Here is an 18823-nt window from a genome sequence, read left to right as displayed (position 1 = left end):
TATTTTTCAGGTAACGAGCAGTGATTGAGTAGAAGCTAGTGCTTGGAGTCTAGTGTAGTCTCCTTAGTGGGTCATGCTCTGATAGATGTAACATCGGGACGGGATGTTTTAACTTGTTGAATAATTTAACATGTAACGTGTTACATGTTTTGCATGATTGATTTGATTTCTATCCGCTGCGTATTGTGCAAATACTTTATGTTTAGAATTAATTAAAAAGAGCATGACAGTTATTATGGTGAATGGTGTGAAATGATTGTGTGACACCCTTAATTGCATAATTACTCTGATTGATATATTGCTATTTAACTAAATATTTGGGGTATTTTTGAAGGGTGTTACATTAGTGGTATCAGAGCATAGTCGGTCGAGTCGAGTCGTAATTATTCTGTTTTCCCTGTACGGGATAGGTGTTGTGTAACCCTATCAGTACTTATTGTTTTAGCTTGTTTGGGTTTTCAGAATAGAGATGGCTGGAAGAGGTAGAGACGATGCTGCGATTGCTGAGGCTCTGGGTATGCTAGCTGGAGTACTTGGAGGGAATCCGAATGTTGTGGGAATGGGAGCTGCTCGTCAACTGAGTGAGTTCCAGAAGAACAATCCTCCAATGTTCAAGGGAGCATACGATCCAGATGGTGCTCAGAAGTGGTTGAAGGAGATCGAGAGGATCTTCCGAGTGACTGAGTGTGCCGATAACCAGAAGGTCAGGTTCGGTACGCATATGCTGTCAGAGGAAGCAGATGATTGGTGGGTTGTTACCCGCACTGAGTTGGAATCTGCTGGGAATGCTGAGATCACTTGGGCTGTGTTCAGAGAGAGATTCCTGAGGAAGTACTTTCCAGAGGATGTCAGAGGAAAGAAAGAGATAGAGTTCTTAGAATTGAAGCAGGGCAATCGGTCTGTTACTGAGTATGCTGCTAAGTTCACAGAGCTGTCGAAGTATTACACTCCCTATGATGAGGCTACTGGGGAATTCTCAAAATGTGTGAAGTTTGAGAACGGGTTACGTCCCGAGATCAAGCAGGCTATTGGATATCAGCGGATTAGATTGTTTTCTGATTTGGTTGACTGTTGCAGGATTTTTGAACAGGATACCAAAGCCAGAGCGGAAAGCTATCAGCAGAGGGTTGATAGGAAAGGCAAGAATCAGAATGATCGTGGGAAACCGTATGCAGCTGGCAAAGGTTTCCAGCGACAGAGTGGGATGAAGAGGCCTAGTGGGGGAGACTCCAGTGCCCCTGCTAAGTGTTACAGATGTGGTCAGGCTGGACATCGTTTCCATGAGTGTACCAGTGCTGAGAAGAAGTGTTTCAAATGTGGCAAAGGTGGTCACTTGGCTGCAGAGTGCCGGTTGAAGACTATGACTTGTTTCAACTATGGAGAGGTGGGTCATATTAGCCCACAGTGTCCTAAGCCGAAGAAAGAGAACCAGTCGGGAGGCAAGGTCTTTGCTTTATCGGGTTCTGAGACTTCTGCAGATGATCGTTTGATCCGAGGTACGTGTTATATTAATGGCTTTCCTCTTGTAGCTATTATTGACACAGGTGCTACTCATTCCTTTATATCTTTGGATTGTGCTGTGAAACTTAGATTAGAGATATCTGAGATGCATGGAAGTATGGTGATTGATACTCCTGCGAAGGGTTCAGTGACTACTACTTCAGTTTGTTTAAATTGTCCTTTGAGTATTTTTGGTAGAGACTTTGGGATGGACCTCGTGTGTCTCCCACTAGTGCAGATTGATGTTATCTTGGGTATGAACTGGTTGGTGTTTAACCGAGTTTATATCAACTGTTTTGATAAGACTGTGATTTTTCCTGAGATTGAGGAAGGAAAGAGTTTGTTTCTATCAGCGAGGCAGGTGAATGAGGCAGTAGCAGATGGGGCAGAGTTGTTTATGCTGTTAGCGACTTTGGAGGCTAAAGATAAACTGGTGATTTGCGATCTAGCTGTGGTGTGTGATTTTCCTGATGTGTTTCCGGAAGAAGTGAATGAATTACCGCCAGAGCGTGAAGTTGAGTTCTCGATCGATTTGGTACCTGGTACTAGGCCGGTGTCAATGGCTCCGTACCGTATGTCTGCTGTTGAGTTAACTGAATTGAAGAGTCAGTTGGAAGATCTGTTGGATAAGAAATTTATTCGTCCGAGTGTGTCACCGTGGGGTGCACCAGTGTTATTGGTTAAGAAGAAAGAAGGTACTATGAGGTTGTGTGTGGACTACAGGCAACTGAATAAAGTGACAATCAAGAATCGGTATCCTTTGCCGAGAATTGATGATTTGATGGATCAGTTGGTTGGTGCGAGTGTGTTCAGCAAAATAGATTTGAGATCGGGTTATCATCAGATACGTGTGAAAGCTGAGGATATTCAGAAGACTGCTTTCAGAACAAGGTATGGACATTATGAGTATTCTGTAATGCCTTTTGGTGTGACTAATGCGCCTGGAGTATTTATGGAGTATATGAATAGGATTTTCCATCCGTACCTAGATCAGTTTGTTGTGGTGTTTATTGACGATATTTTGGTGTATTCGAAATCTGAAGAAGAGCATGCTGAGCATTTGAGAGTGGTTTTAGGAGTTCTACGAGAAAAGAAGTTATTTGCTAAACTGTCTAAGTGTGAATTTTGGTTAGAAGAGGTTAGTTTTCTTGGTCATGTGATTTCAAGAGGTGGTGTTGCTGTTGATCCTTCTAAGATAGAAGCGGTATCTAAGTGGGAAGCTCCGAAGTCAGTTTCTGAGATAAGGAGTTTTCTTGGACTTGCAGGATATTATAGGAAGTTCATCGAGGGATTTTCTAAGTTGGCGTTACCGTTGACGATGTTGACTAGAAAGGGGCAAGCGTTTGTTTGGGACTCAAAATGTGAAGAAGGTTTCCAAGAGTTAAAGAGAAGGTTGACTACTGCTCCTATTCTGATATTACCGAGTTCGTCGGAATCATTTGAGGTTTACTGTGATGCTTCATTGTTGGGTTTGGGTGGTGTGTTGATGCAGAACAAGCAGGTTATAGCTTATGCTTCGAGACAACTGAGGGTTCATGAGAGGAACTATCCGACACACGATTTAGAGTTGGCAGTCGTGGTATTTGTTCTGAAGTTATGGAGGCATTACTTGTACGGGTCAAGATTTGAGGTTTTCAGTGACCATAAAAGTTTAAAGTATTTGTTTGATCAGAAAGAGCTGAATATGAGACAGAGGAGATGGTTAGAGTTTCTGAAGGATTATGACTTTGGTTTGAATTACCATCCGGGTAAAGCAAACGTAGTGGCTGATGCATTGAGTCGGAAATCATTGCATATGTCTATGTTAATGGTTAAGGAATTGGATTTAATTGAGCAGTTTAGAGACTTGAGTTTGGTGTGTGAGAGTACTCACAATAGTGTTAAACTGGGAATGTTGAAGTTAACGAGTGGTATTCTGGATGAGATCAGAGAGGGTCAGAAATCCGATGTGCTTTTGGTTGATAAGTTGACTCTAGTGAATCAAGGTCAAGGTGGTGAATTCAGAGTTGATAAGAATGGTGTTTTGAAATTTGGTAATCGGGTGTGTATTCCGGATGTTACCGAGCTTAAGAAGAGTATTCTTGAGGAAGGACATCGTAGTGGCCTGAGTATTCATCCTGGGGCTACGAAGATGTATCATGATTTGAAAAAGCTATTTTGGTGGCCGGGAATGAAAAGAGACATTGCGAGTTTTGTTTATTTTTGTTTGACTTGTCAGAAGTCGAAGATTGAGCATCAGAAGCCGTCTGGGCTAATGCAACCGTTGGCTATTCCAGAGTGGAAGTGGGATAGTATCAGTATGGATTTTGTTTCGGGTTTACCGAGGACGATTAAGAATTTTGAAGCTATTTGGGTGATTGTTGACAGATTGACAAAATCGGCTCATTTCATTCCGATCAGAATGGATTATCCGTTAGAGAGATTAGCTGAGTTGTATATTGAGAAAATTGTAAGTTTGCATGGTATTCCGTCGAGTATTGTTTCGGACAGAGATCCTAGATTTACATCGAAGTTCTGGGAAGGTTTGCAGAGGGCTTTGGGAACTAAGCTGAGATTGAGTTCTGCATATCATCCGCAGACTGATGGTCAGACTGAGAGGACGATTCAGTCACTAGAAGATCTTTTGAGAGCTTGTGTTTTGGAAAAGGGAGGTGCTTGGGATTGTTACTTACCTTTGATTGAGTTTACCTACAACAATAGTTTTCATTCGAGCATTGGTATGGCACCGTTTGAAGCTTTGTATGGTAGGAGATGTCGGACGCCTTTATGTTGGTATGAGTCCGGTGAGAGTGCTGTGGTTGGACCGGAGATTGTTCAACAGACTACAGAAAAGATTAAGATGATTCAGGAGAAGATGAGGATTGCTCAGAGTCGTCAGAAGAGTTATCACGACAAGAGGAGGAAGTCACTTGAGTTCCAAGAGGGAGATCATGTGTTTCTTCGTGTTACTCCGATAACTGGGGTTGGTCGAGCTTTGAAGTCGAAGAAGTTGACACCTCGATTTATTGGTCCTTATCAGATTTTGGAGAGGATAGGGGAGGTAGCCTATCGTATCGCTTTACCGCCGTCACTTGCGAATTTGCATGAGGTTTTTCATGTGTCTCAGTTGAGGAGGTACATTCCTGATCCGTCGCATGTGGTCCAAGTAGATGATGTACAGGTGAGAGATAACCTGACTGTTGAAACATCACCTATGAGGATCGAGGATCGAGAGTTGAAGCAGTTGCGGGGTAAAGAGATTGCTTTGGTAAAGGTAGCTTGGGGAGGACCAGCAGGTGGCAATGTGACTTGGGAACTTGAGAGTCAGATGAAGGAGTCTTATCCGGAGTTATTCGCTTGAGGTATGTTTTCGAGGACGAAAACTCTTTTAGTGGGGGAGAGTTGTAACACCCCGATAAAAATAAGATAATTATTTAATTTAAGTTAATATTATATTTATTAATTTAATTAAATAATTGGAATTATTGGATTATTATTATTATTATTATTGGAATAATAATTATTGGAAAATATATATAAGTTGGAAATAAGAAAAAGAGTTCCATTTTGGTAAAAAGAGTTTTCACGTGAAAGCAGAGAAGCGGCTGAAAAGAGGAAAAGGGCAAAGAGGCAGAGCAAGAGGAAGAAGGTTGGAGAAGAGAAAAGCTTGAAGCTTAAAGATTCGCCGGATTAACTCAGGTAAGGGGGGTTTATCGTCGTTTAATGGGTATTATGGGTTAACATGTAATGGGTAGTGATAAGCCATTGATTTGACCCTAATTGGGATGTTGAATGCTGAAAAATGGTGTTGGATAAGTTGTGTTAAAGCTGTAATTGACTCTGTAATTGGATGAGTCTTGATTTCCCGAAAGTGTAGCTTTTTACGGAATTGAAATCGGAGGTCCGGAAGTCCTCCAACGGCGGAAAATGCGGAGAATTCTGCATTCTGCTTCGTGTTAGCGCAGGAACAGCTTTCTGTCTTGCGTTAACCGGTTAACCCAGGGTGTTAACCGGTTAACACTGTTAGGAATTGTGAAGTATTGCTGTTTTGCTTGCGTTAACCGGTTAACCCAGGGCGTTAACCGGTTAACACTGTTGTGATTTGTGAAAATTGTTGTTCTGTTTGCGTTAACCGGTTAACCCAGGGCGTTAACCGGTTAACACTGTTAAGTTTTGCCAGGAAGCGTGTTTTGGTCTGCGTTAACCGGTTAACCCAGGGCGTTAACCGGTTAACACTGTTGAAAAGTGGGAAAATTGGTATTTTAATGTTGTGAACATAATTGGTGATTGACCTGTATCGGTGTGTGATATAGTAGGGATTATTTCCCGTTGCTTTGAGTAGGATAGGTATTAGTAGAGTGTGCTAATACTGTGACTGAATTATTTGGCATGACATAACATGATTAGGTGATAAATATGATGATGATGTGTGAAAATATGCATAATGTTGTGAATGTATATGTTATGTATGTAATTGTGGATGAACTGTTTTATGGCTTAGAGTGTGAGCATAGGTCCATTGTGGATTGTTGTTGAGGTTGCATGCTAGGTGATTTGGCATAGCATAATGTGGCCTTTATGGTGGTAGCTAATTCCCATGGTGAGGAATTAGTGATGTTAGTCATTTTGGACTGTTGTTGATGTTTGCATGCTAGGTGATTAGCGTGCATAGCATGGCCCTTGGGGTGGTAGCTAATTCCCATGGTGAGGAATTAGTGATGTGAGTCACTAGGTCTCAAATGAGTGGGACTAGTGAGCTTGGTAGCCGTACCTGGATTTGGTCGGTGAAGTTGAACTATATGTTCACGAATAGTCGGTACCGCATGCATGGAGTCTCATTGCATAATGTATGTATGACGTATAATATGAATGGATGTATTCCAATATTATGCGTGTGTTTGTGTTGGCATTGAGTATGAATTGTGTTGGCATTGAGTATGATATTTGAGTTGATGTGCCGTTACTGCATGTGTGATATGATTAGGGTGATTGATGTGTTAAATTACTTAACATTGCATGATATTTTATAATGCTTATTATATCGATTGAGGAACTCACCCTTATAACTATTTTTCAGGTAACGAGCAGTGATTGAGTAGAAGCTAGTGCTTGGAGTCTAGTGTAGTCTCCTTAGTGGGTCATGCTCTGATAGATGTAACATCGGGACGGGATGTTTTAACTTGTTGAATAATTTAACATGTAACGTGTTACATGTTTTGCATGATTGATTTGATTTCTATCCGCTGCGTATTGTGCAAATACTTTATGTTTAGAATTAATTAAAAAGAGCATGACAGTTATTATGGTGAATGGTGTGAAATGATTGTGTGACACCCTTAATTGCATAATTACTCTGATTGATATATTGCTATTTAACTAAATATTTGGGGTATTTTTGAAGGGTGTTACATCAAGCACATACTTCCTTTGAGAAATAAAGAATCCTTGCTTTGAGTAGGCTACCTCAATTCCCAAGAAATACTTGAGTTGCCCAAGGTCTTTCATCTCAAACTCTGCTGATAATTTCTCTTTGAGGAAATGTCTCTCAATCAAATCATCTCCTGTAACAATAATATCATCAACATAAACAAGAAGTACAGTCAGCTTTCCTCCTTGTGAATGTTTAAAAAATAAAGGGTTAAATACACTTTTCCCCCCTGTAATGTTAGCGAGTTTAGGATTACCCCCCTGTAAAAATATTTTTTGTAAACCCCCCCTTATGTTATGTAGATTCCTTCATAGAACCCCCTAATATCCAGGTGGCATGGAATCTAATAAGAGGTCCTACACCTGGCATATTTTTAATTTTGTTAAAGTGATTATGTGTCATTTTACACTTTTTAATTTCAAATACCCCCTTAGAAAATTAGGGTTCTGAACATAGCAGGGAAGACGAAGACGAAATTTCCAGGGGAAGACGAAGACGAAGAAGAAGAATGCAGGGAACGAAGCAAACGAGAAAGACGACCGCTGTGAAGACGAAGATGAAGACAACCTCAGCGAATACGAAGAAGCGATCCAGCTCAGTGAAGACGAGCTCAGTTAAGTGTCCAAAGTCCGAGGTTAGTAAAAATTTGAAGTTCATCAATGTCGTAGGGTAAAATTTTGAAATCAACAATCTTTGACATGTGGGTATAATATATTGACAGGATTCACAACACTTTAGTGTTACACTCCACCATGGGGGTGAATTTTACAGGGTTTTTGAAGAAGAAATTATATACAGAGGGGGTACGGATACGACAGTTAATGGGATACATGTTTCAAATTGGAACATGGATAACATTGAGAAGTTGTTGAGTAGGTTAGGGTATAAGGCTGATTGTGTTAGGGTATGGACAAAAGTTTTAGAAATTCAAGATGGTTTTTTTCTGATTAGGAAAGATGATGATGTTGTTGATGATTTTATGTGAAAGGAGATTTGTATGTTGAACATAGTACTGGGAACATGGACCCTGCTGATAGGGAACCTAAATGTGTGAATGATGATGACCACCCCCCTGATAATGGAATTGATGGGTTAGATGAGGAGAAGGTAGAGGGGTTAGATGACAGTGAAGATGAAAGAGCTACTGCTTACTTTGATGGTTTTGAAGGAATAGATGTTACTAAGCCTATTAGGTGGGAGCCCAATAACAGTATGGAGGAGCCCAATAAGAGTATGGATTCAGATGATGTATACTATAGTGATGAGTTGAATAGTTCTGACCCAGATGATTCTTGTGATGAAGAAAGGCCCAAGTATGCTAGGTTTAGGAAAGAGCATCTAAACAAAGACTTTATATTCAAGTGGGGTATGGAATTCAACACACTTGATGACTTTAGGGCAGCTATCCGTGAGTGGTCAGTGCTTAATGGGAGGGAAATTTCTTTTGTGAAAAATGAGGGAGATAGGGTAAGGGTGGTGTGTAAGCATAAATGTGGGTTTTTAGTCTTATGCTCTAAGGTGGGCCACAAGGAGACTTTTGCTATAAAAACACTTGTACATAAGCACACATGTGCTAGGGTTTTGAACAACAAGTCTGCTAGCTCAAAGTGGGTGGCCAAGCATGTGGTAAAGAGGATGCAAACTTCTGATACAGTCAGGATAAGAGACATCATCCAAGATATGAGGCAAACATATTCTGTGGGTATTACTGTTGCAAAAGCATGGAGGGCTAAGCTAATTGCCAAGAAGATAATTGAAGGTGATGCTGACAATCAGTATGCTTCCATATGGAGGTATGCAGAAGAACTAAGAAGGGTAAACCATGGCAACACTGTGAAGATAAATGTAGAAAGACCTAGTCCATCCATACAACCAAGGTTTGGGTCATTTTATTTCTGTTTTGATGGCTGTAAGAAAGGCTTTATTCATGGATGCAGACCATTTGTGGGGGTTGATGGATGTCACTTAAAGACCAAGTATGGTGGACAGTTACTTATTGCTGTAGGCAGGGATGCTAATGATCAATACTTCCCTTTGGCATTTGGTGTGGTTGAAAATGAAACAAAGGAGAGTTGGAGATGGTTTATACAACTACTAATGGAGGACATTGGTCAGGATAGAAGATATGTATTTATCTCTGATCAACAAAAGGTATGTATTTAACTCTATCTTTCTGTTGCAAATTATTCTATTCTCTAAATGTTGAAAAAATTTCTATTTTGTATCAGGGACTTGTGGCTGTATTTGAAGAATTGTCTGATACTATTGAGCATAGATTATGTCTTAGGCACTTGTATGCTAATTTCAAGAAAAGGTTTGGTGGAGGAGCCCTTATTAGAGATTTAATGATGGGAGCTGCTAAAGCCACATACTATCAGGCATGGGTCCAAAAGATGAATGAATTGAAGAATGCAGATCCCAATGCTTGGACTTGGTTGATGGCTGTTCCTACCAAAAGCTGGTGTAAGCATGCCTTTTCTTTTTACCCTAAATGTGATACATTGATGAATAATATCTCAGAGTCTTTTAATGCTACCATTCTAGCTGCTAGGGACAAACCTATACTCACAATGTGTGAGTGGATAAGAAAATATCTGATGAATAGGTTATCCACCTCTGCAAGTAAACTAGAAAATTGGCCACATAAGGTGATGCCAATACCTAGGAGAAGGTTAGATAATGAGGTGTTCAGGAGTGGTCATTGGTTGCCAACATGGTCAATTGCTGAGACTTTTCAGGTTACACATAGTTACAACACATATGAATTTATTGTTGACATTGCTAAAAGGTCATGTAGTTGTAATTTTTGGGAATTAGTAGGAATTCCATGTAGGCATGCTGTAGCTGCTCTGAGTTATAGAAAGCAAAACCCTGATGAATTTGTTGATGCTTGTTACACAAGAGAAAAGTTTGCACTATGTTATGGATTTTCAGTAAGTCCAATCAATGGTCAAGATATGTGGCCAGAAGTTGAGATGGAACCACCTCTACCACCTGCATATAAAAATGGTCCTGGTAGACCTAAGAAGATTAGGATAAGAGAAAGTGGAGAGGATGGTGCAAGGAAGAGAAGATCTGGTGTTGCATATAAGTGCACCAAATGTGATAATTTTGGTCACAATGCTATGACTTGTAAGGCTACCACTCAGGATCCCAATGCACTTAAAAGAAAGGTAATTCATTGTGATATACATTTTGTCTTACATTCTACATTCTGTCTTACATTCTTCATTGTGATATGCATTGTGATGACAACCATACATTGTGTCTTACATTGTAGAGAAAACCTAAAAAAGGACATGTGCCAACTGCAACTGATATGCCAACTGCAAATGATATGCCAACTGCATCTGATATGCCTGCCCCAACTGCAACTGATATGACTGTTCCAACAAATGTGCCTGTTCCAACTGCAACTGATATGCCTGCCCCAACTGCAACTGATATGACTGTTCCAACAAATGTGCCTGTTCCAACTGCATCTGATATGCCTGCCCCAACTGCAACTGATATGACTGTTCCAACAAATGTGCCTGTTCCAACTGATCCACAGCCTCCAACTGATATGCCTGTTCCAACTATTATGAGTCAAACAGGATCTAGTGTGGCTGCCTCAATCACAAAACAATCCAGAAAAAGGGTTGAAAAAAAACCTATCATCAAAAGAAGGCAAAGTGAGAGGATCAAGTTGAGTTGGTTTAAAATACCCATAACAGGTGAAGGAATATCTAGTGACAAACCAATTACCCTACCAGAAAATGAAGACATACCCACTTCAAAATGAGGGACTGATTATTATGTTTCTGCTATGTATTTTGTAATCCTTTTGGAAAACTCTTTTGTAATGCCAACTGATCTTTGAAGACATGTATTTTGTAATCCTTTTGTAACAAACATATGCACTTACTGTGATGATCAATTCTAATGTATCAGTTTAACATTATTGGTGTGTATTGTCTATAAAACACAATGGCTAGTCTGTCACATTTTTTTCTTGTTTTTCATAAACCATGAATTCTGCAGAGAGCCATGGCTAGTCTGTGCACTAATCTTACAACAAAACCATGAATTCTGCAGGACCTAAAGAAAAAGCCAAAGTATTTAATTACATTCACCTTGAATTCTGCACTGAAAAAGTTTAAGAGATAGACTACATTAATATATTTCAATTTATTTATATGTTTACTATGTCATATTTTCTTTAGAATTACTGACTATAAAATTGTTCTGTAGTTTTCTGATGAATTTGCAATTTTGCTCTTTCATTATGATATAACTTTTTTCTGTCATTATTGGTAGATTGAATGCTGAAAGTTTAATCAAATAATGATGCTGCACTGACAGTTTAAGATTGATGAACAGATTACATTTCATTGATGAACACATTACAAGTTCAACATTACATTGCTGAAAAACACTAATGACATAACAATTACATGACAGACTCATTAGACTAACTTAACCATTGCTGCTATCAACATCCATGACAGACCAATTACAAACATTAACCATAAATTTTTCCTCTTTTCCATTGCAATCTTTTTCTTCAGTTTTTCTAACTTGTTAAGCTTTCCGACTCTGCAATCTATCTCCTCAACAATCTCTTTAGCAAATTCAATCAAATAAGCCTTGTTGACTTCACATTGGCGGCATCCGGACGGATTGGTTTCTTTCACTGCAAACTCACTGACCAAATCATCCCACAAAAATAAACCGCACCCATTCTGCAATTTGAGACAAACACCACCAACAATTAATTTCGAAATCAAACTCAAAATAATAAAATGCTTCAAAATTGCTCACCATATTATTCCTGCATTTCCAAAATTTGCGACCGGGGTTTTCAATTGACTTGGAGACCAACAACTTCATGGTTTCATTGCATCCACATCTTGGTAAGCCGTTTCCAACTTCACTCGTGGAAGATGTCTTGCTGCCACCCATAACCCAGATGAAGGGGACACGGACGAAGATGAAGAGAGGGATGGATTTGGGGTAGGGATGGATTTCACGAAGAGAGAGAGGGATGGATTTGGGATAGGGATGGATTTCACGAAGAGAGAGAGGGATGGATTTGGAACCCTAATTTCTAGTTTATGCCATGCTGGAGACCTAATGAAGATTCACATGTGAAAATAAAAAAATTAAAAAGCCACGTCTGAAATAAAAAACCAAGATTCCATGCCACCTGGATATTAGGGGGTTCTATGAAGGAATCTACATAACATAAGGGGGGTATTGAAAAAATAACTTTACCAGGGGGGTAATCCTAAACTCGCTAACATTACAGGGGGGTAAAGTGTATTTAACCCAAAAATAAAGTGTGGTCTCCTTGACTTTGCTTATAGCCCAAACACATCATTGCCTTTGTGAATCTTCCAAACCATGCCCGAGGGGACTGCTTTAGTCCATATAAGGCTTTCTTCAATTTACACACCTTGTTAGCTCCATTTGTTATGCCAACACCTGGTGGAATCTCCATATACACTTCTTCCTCTAAGTCTCCATGCAAGAACGCATTTTTAACATCAAACTGTTGCAATTCCCATCCACATGAAGCAACAAGAGATAGTAAAATTCGAACAGTATTCATCTTTGCTACTGGGGCAAATGTCTCCTCATAATCAATACCATACGTCTGAGTATAACCTTTTGCCACTAGTCTTGCTTTGTACCGATCAAGTGTACCATCAGATTTGTACTTTACAGTATAGATCCATCTGCATCCAACTGGACTTTTGTCTCTTTTTCTTTCAATAATCTCCCAAGTACCATTTTTTTCAAGTGCTCTCATTTCCTCATCCATAGCTTGGACCCAATTTCTATTTTGCAATGCTTCTTCAACAGATAATGGGATTTTCACAGAATCAACAGTTGCAATAAAACTTTGATATTGTGTGGAAAGATGTTTAGTGGAGACATATTGAGAGATAGGGTGTCGATATAGGGAGGGACAAGATCTTTTATCCTTCCTCAAAGAAATGGGTAAATCAACTGGATTAGTGTCACAAGTATCAGAAATGGCACAATCATCACTAGAGGAATCATTTTCAGTACTTACCTCCGGTTCAGGCGATTGAATTTGTTTCTGGAGAAGGTCAGGTTTACTTCTTCTCTGATACACTAGAGTTGGTGCTGGAGGTGCTAATTCCTGTAAAACAGAAGGCCTTGAAGGACCAGGAACACTTACTGGCTCAGATTCAGGTGTTGAACTAGGACTCAAACTCAAACTAGGTGACAACTCGGGTTCAAGAGAGGGAACACTGATAGGTTTTCTAGGGATGCTAGGACCAAGGATCAGAAACTCGGACTCAGACTCTGACTCTAAGTCACTTATGTTCTCCCCCTGAGACTGAGAACGAGTGAAATATGACACATTCTCATGAAAGGTGACATCTTTGGAGACAAAGAATTTTCGACTCGGAGGATGATAACATTTGTACCCTCTTTTGTTGGGTGCATAACCCAGAAAGATACATCTGACAGCACGGGGATCCAATTTGTTGCGATATTATTTGTGAACATGAACAAAAGCAACACAACCAAAAACGTGAGACTCAAGAGTGTGTAAGATAGGAACAGATGGAAAACGTGAAAGCATAAATTGGGCAGGACTTTTATTACCTAACACTCGAGATGAGACCCGGTTAATCGGATAGGCAGCAGTAAGAATTGCCTCACCCCAATAAGAGGTAGGAACAGACATTTGAAAAAGGAGAGATCTAGCAACTTCAAGTAAATGACGATTTTTTCTTTCTGCGACACCGTTTTGTTGTGGGGTGTCAACACATGTGAATTCATGGAGAATGCCATGTTTACTAGTGAAGTTGGAAAAGGTATGATTGACATATTCTTTACCATTGTCAGAATGAATTCTTTTTATGCCTTTCCCAAATTGCGTTTGTACCATATTATAAAATTGGATAAATATTTGTGGTACTTCGGATTTAGTATTCATCAAGAAAATCCAAGTTACCCGAGTACAATCATCAATAAATGAGACAAACCATTTTGCACCAAAAATATTAGAGGTAGGGGCAGGTCCCTAAACATCAGAATGAATCAAATCAAAAGGTTCATCACTTTTATTAAAACTGGAAGGAAAAGATACACGATTGTGTTTTGCCAACTGACAAACATCACACTTAAAAGACTGAACAGAATGGTGTAAGAACAACGACGGAAACATATACTTAATTATATAAAATGGAGGATGACCGAGACGCTTGTGCTGAAGCCAAATTTGTGAGACTGAAGAGGAAGACTGAGACTGAAAACAGGAGGACAACACCTTTGGATGGTCATCAGAGAAGTAGTATAACCCTTCCTTTTCCTTAGCAATTCCAATCGTCTGCCCCGTGGTAAGGTCCTGAAAAACACAATGGGACATAGAAAAAATTACTTTACAATTCAGATCACGGGTAAGCTTATGGATGGAAATTAAATTGTGGGAAATTGTGGGAACATGAAGCACAAATTACAACTGGAATGGAGGTTGCAAGTCAATATTTTCAGTGCCAACAACACAAGCATGAGAACCATCAACAACAGTGATATAAGGAATACTCGAAGGTGTGGTATAAGAGCATAATAATGTGGAATCAAATGTCATATGATTAGTAGCACCAGAGTCAAGAATCCACGCATTCTTAGGAATATTACCACAAACAGTAAGAGATCGGGAACACAAACTTGTGGGAGGTGGAGGTGGAGGTGGAGGTGGTTGATCGTTAATAATCTCAGCCATTGAAAGGACAATCGAGAGAAACAAACCAAGAAACAGGATGGGTTAGGGTTTCAAAGATGAGTGAACAAAAACAAGAAGCACGATGTGCTACAACACAAAACAACAATGACCCAAACACCCAAAAACAACAACAACAAACTGCAGTAAAAAAAAAGGACTCCGCTACAAGGTGGCTAGAGTTTAGGCGGAAGCGAATCCCCCAAAATCGGGAGCTCTTTATACCATGTTGTAAAATATTTCACTGATATATTAAAAGTAATCCTTACATGTTACATCTACATGCTTTAAATAAGAGAGAATAGAAAACCTAATGGGCTTTGACTAATGGACCTCATTACTAATAGAAATAATTACTATTTACAATCTAATATTTACAACAACATGCGTTGACAATCATTATCCCTATATTATGGTCATTTCAGGAACTTAAGAACCTGAGGCCTCAACTTTATTCTGCTGCAGAATACTATGAAAAATCTTATCTCCATAGTGAACAGAAACAAATGTAAGGATTTCCTTCTTGTAAATGGTTTTTTTTCTTAAATTTGTTCTTTAGACAACGTTAACCCTCTTCTTTACTATCCTTGGGATCATGTTCATAACTTATCAACCTTGGAGGATCTCTCCCATAAAGAGCTTCGAATGGAGTCATACCGGTATTAGTATGAAATGAAGAGTTATATCAATACTCTGCCCATGTCAGTGCCTTAGCCCGACCTTTAGGATTGTTAAAACTAAATCAACGCAACATCTCTAGACACTTATTCACAACTTCAGATTGACCATCAGTTTGTGGATGGTATGAAGAACTCATGGATAGTGTAGTGCCCTGCAATACAAACAGTTGCTGCCAAAATTTGCTAGTAAATACTTTATCTTTATCTAGTACAATTGATTTTAGCAATCCATATAATTTCACCACATTGTTCATGAAAGCCCCCCGGCCACAGTTTTACTAGTGTAGTCAGTTTTTATTGGCATAAAATGTGCATATTATGTCAATCTATCCACAACTACCAATATCACCGTAAACCCAACTAGGGACACTTTCCGCAGGATGATTGGCATTTTTATTGAGTATCTTGCAGATGCACGGGCGGCCATGTCAGACTGCTATAACTCAAAATCTTTGGAGCGCGTTCTTCAGTGGTCCTGACACGGGGCGCGTCAGGCTTCTGCCAATGTGAATTTTTACTCTTTTCTTTAGTGCTCCTGACACGGGCCGTGTCAAGCACCATAGTTGGCTGTGTCAGACTGTTGTTACTCCCTTGCAAGTTGCTTCACGGGTCTGACACGGTCCGTGTCAACTGACACGGGTGGCCGTGTTAGGTGGCTGGTTGGGCTTCAAAAAAGTTTCTTCTCTCTTTCATTCATAATTGGTCTGTCCTCCCTGTACAACCTCCGCAATAACGTGAGTGCCTCCGCCCTTTTATGCAAGGCACCGTGCATACCTGAACAACGTAAAACACCAAACAAAGACAATAATTAGAAATAAACGCGTTGATTGCCTCCCACGAAGTGCTTCGTTTAACGTCGTCTGGCTCTACGGTCATCCATCTTATCCGGTAAGACGGACATTCTTTACCAGGCCAATTCCTCGTCCATGAGGATAAGGCTTTTCTTTCTTTCTTTATGCTTTTGGACTGGAACCAGGAATATTTTTATTCGGAGTTGTTAATGGAGGTGGTGGTAGTTGAGAAGGCCTTCTTGCATCTTTTTCTGATGTTGGTATGTTTTTTTGCCTTCTCACATTTGTCCTGATCATTCCTACTTGATAGTGATGTTCTTTTTCTACCTCTAGCTTCCTATTTTCAATAGCATCCGATGTTATTTCATCATCATCAACTTTTAAAGTTAACGTGCCCTAGTCCATGTTGAGATTGCATCGACTTGTCCGCATGAATGATCGACCAAGAATGATAGGTGTCTCTTCATCTTCAGGTATGTCTATGATCATAAAATCAACATGAAAACTCAATTCCCCTATTGTCACCAGTACGTCTTACACACTACACAAAAAAATTAAAATGTTTCTCAGATTTTGAAGATGTATCTTCAGACGCATCCAATATTCTCATTTCATTCGTTTTTTAACCACACTCTAATTTTATGAATAAATTCAATTCAGAAATACATTTTCAAAAAAATTCGATAATATATTTCCAAAACCAGCTAATTCAAAAAATACTAAATTCCTCTCATGCTTGACCTGTTAAGCCTGGTCTTATCTGTGATATGTGTATTTCAAATTTTCAGAAAAGGCAGGTAAATCAAAGTACTCCTATGGATTATTAGCCATGGTTTGCATCATATTACTAACATATAAATTATGCATAGATAAGAGATAAAAGCAACCTGTTCTAAGAAAAGAAAATTTTGGAATATTGGATTTTATAACTATGTTGATTGTATATGGTAAAGGCGCATTAGAGATTATGCAACTTGATGACGATATTAACTCTTCAAATATTTTTTCAGTTTAGAAACTTTGATGAACCGAAGAAGTGTGATGTTGCACCAAGTGAAGGTAGTATGTCAAAATTCTCACACCCTTCTAGTAATCCAAACTCTTTGGATGGAAATTGGAGATGGTTACATTAATTTGTTAGGCCAGATTAAAAAAACATTGAAAAGTTGATGAGAAATGAGATGTCTTTTTGTCGAGTTGTTAATATTGTAATGAAAATATTTAAATGTTTTTTTTTTCAATAGTTTCAGAATTATATTTCCGAAAGCTTTCTGAAAATATATTTTTAGAATAAATTTTTTCATAAAATTGAGTTGTAAAATATTTACAACATTAAGAAATTCCCTAAAGTCCGTATTGTTCCTTATCAGCCCAACATTACAATCCAAGCCCATAACCCATTGTTCAAACCCTAGGATTCAAAAAAATTGGGAATGAAGAAATAAAAAAAAACCCACTCAGCAAAACCCTGGTGCTCGTTCCTCCGCCACACTACGATTTCCGCCGCAAGATGTTTCCTTCGCTCCGCCGCTTCTCGCGTAGGAAGTACGGCGAATCTAGCTGCCGGAGCTAAAACTAGACCTTCACGATCAACATTTCGGATCCCAAAGCAAAATTCAACTCCTAATCGCATATCCAGGTAAACAACGTTCATTTTCAACTATATGATATGTTCTATGTGTGTGTTGTTATCAATAAACATCAAAACCTAATGAAATCTACTCGAATTCGATTGCAATTGTTGATTAGATTGCCGGTGGAGATGAGTTGCGGCGTGCAATCGTTGCTTCCTTATCACACTGCAACAGCTTCCGCGTTGCTCACTTCAATGCTTTCAGTATCTCGTCACTCCTACGGTTGGACTCCTGAAGGTATTAATTCTCTTTTACCCGATTACTATTTATCTGTCGTCACTATTTTGTGCTTGTTTGATTGCTTCTCATTGCAAATGAAACAACTTGTTCTTCACATGCTAAATTTTTTCATATGCTGTGCTTTGGATTGTGAAATTAAATAATAGTACTACATAACTTTGACTGTTCAATTGGGTTTGAATGGATTTTGTGTAAACGTTATCGGACTCCGACACCGTCACTGACATGTCGACACCCGTAATAATTTGAGTGATCCAAGTTTTTGATTTTTTTAGTTAGTTGAGTTAGTTACGTTTCTGTTATAGCTAGCCATGGAGTTGGAGCACCCAACGACGATGTTTCACAACAACTCTATGACCTTCGATGAAGTTTCCATGGAACGCAGCAAGAGCTTCATCAACTCCTTGCAGGTTCTCTCTCGGATGATTCTCACTTTTTCTCTCTCTCTCTTTTTTTTTTCTTGTGAGTTTTTTAATTTTATTTTTATATTTATATATATTTTTTTAAGTTCAGATCTGTATTTGTTTCAATTTTTTGGTGGAGTTTGTATCTGACACATCTAGTTGTGTATGTTGACAATTTAGTTTTGAAATTGTGATTTTATTCAAGCTTAATGCTGGAAAAACTATTCCTAATAGGCTTGATCCGAAGAATCTACTTGGAAAGCGGTAGAAACGGAAATTTGAAAAATATTACAAAAATTTAGGCCTATAAGCGCTTATCAAATAAGCTCTTATATATAGGGTTACATAAGTTATTTCTATAACAAGAGGAAAAGTTAAACTAAATTGTTTTTATATATGCTATAATCTGTTTTCATAAGCTAT

The 18823-nt window shown here is 39.0% G+C and overlaps 3 protein-coding genes across 3 annotated transcripts; 2 read left to right on the top strand and 1 right to left on the bottom strand.

The window, feature by feature from the left end:
• The first annotated feature begins 7927 nt into the window (after positions 1-7927).
• LOC127104420 (uncharacterized) lies at positions 7928-11206 on the top strand. Its single transcript, XM_051041604.1, has 5 exons — positions 7928-9058; positions 9136-10080; positions 10188-10581; positions 10985-11043; positions 11141-11206. Exons 1-5 carry the CDS (start codon positions 7928-7930, stop codon positions 11204-11206), a joined length of 2595 nt encoding a protein of 864 aa, XP_050897561.1.
• A 149-nt stretch (positions 11207-11355) lies between these two features.
• LOC127104419 (uncharacterized) lies at positions 11356-12032 on the bottom strand. Its single transcript, XM_051041603.1, has 2 exons — positions 11711-12032; positions 11356-11631 (listed from the first exon to the last, which is right to left on the bottom strand). The coding sequence occupies exons 1-2, from the start codon at positions 11849-11851 to the stop codon at positions 11356-11358; spliced, it is 417 nt and encodes a 138-aa protein (XP_050897560.1). The 5' UTR covers positions 11852-12032.
• Positions 12033-17567: 5535 nt separating this feature from the next.
• LOC127104418 (uncharacterized) lies at positions 17568-18610 on the top strand (the record flags this gene model as incomplete). The annotated part of the gene is made up of 3 exons (XM_051041602.1): positions 17568-17761; positions 17872-17993; positions 18306-18610. Coding segments are annotated over 3 exons (561 nt in total), but the record flags the coding sequence as incomplete, so codon positions are not given.
• Positions 18611-18823: the final 213 nt, after the last annotated feature.

Source organism: Lathyrus oleraceus, chromosome 7, assembly GCF_024323335.1.
Source record: "Lathyrus oleraceus cultivar Zhongwan6 chromosome 7, CAAS_Psat_ZW6_1.0, whole genome shotgun sequence".
NCBI classification, from domain to species: domain Eukaryota; kingdom Viridiplantae; phylum Streptophyta; class Magnoliopsida; order Fabales; family Fabaceae; genus Lathyrus; species Lathyrus oleraceus.
This window is presented reverse-complemented; position numbering and strand designations above follow the sequence as displayed.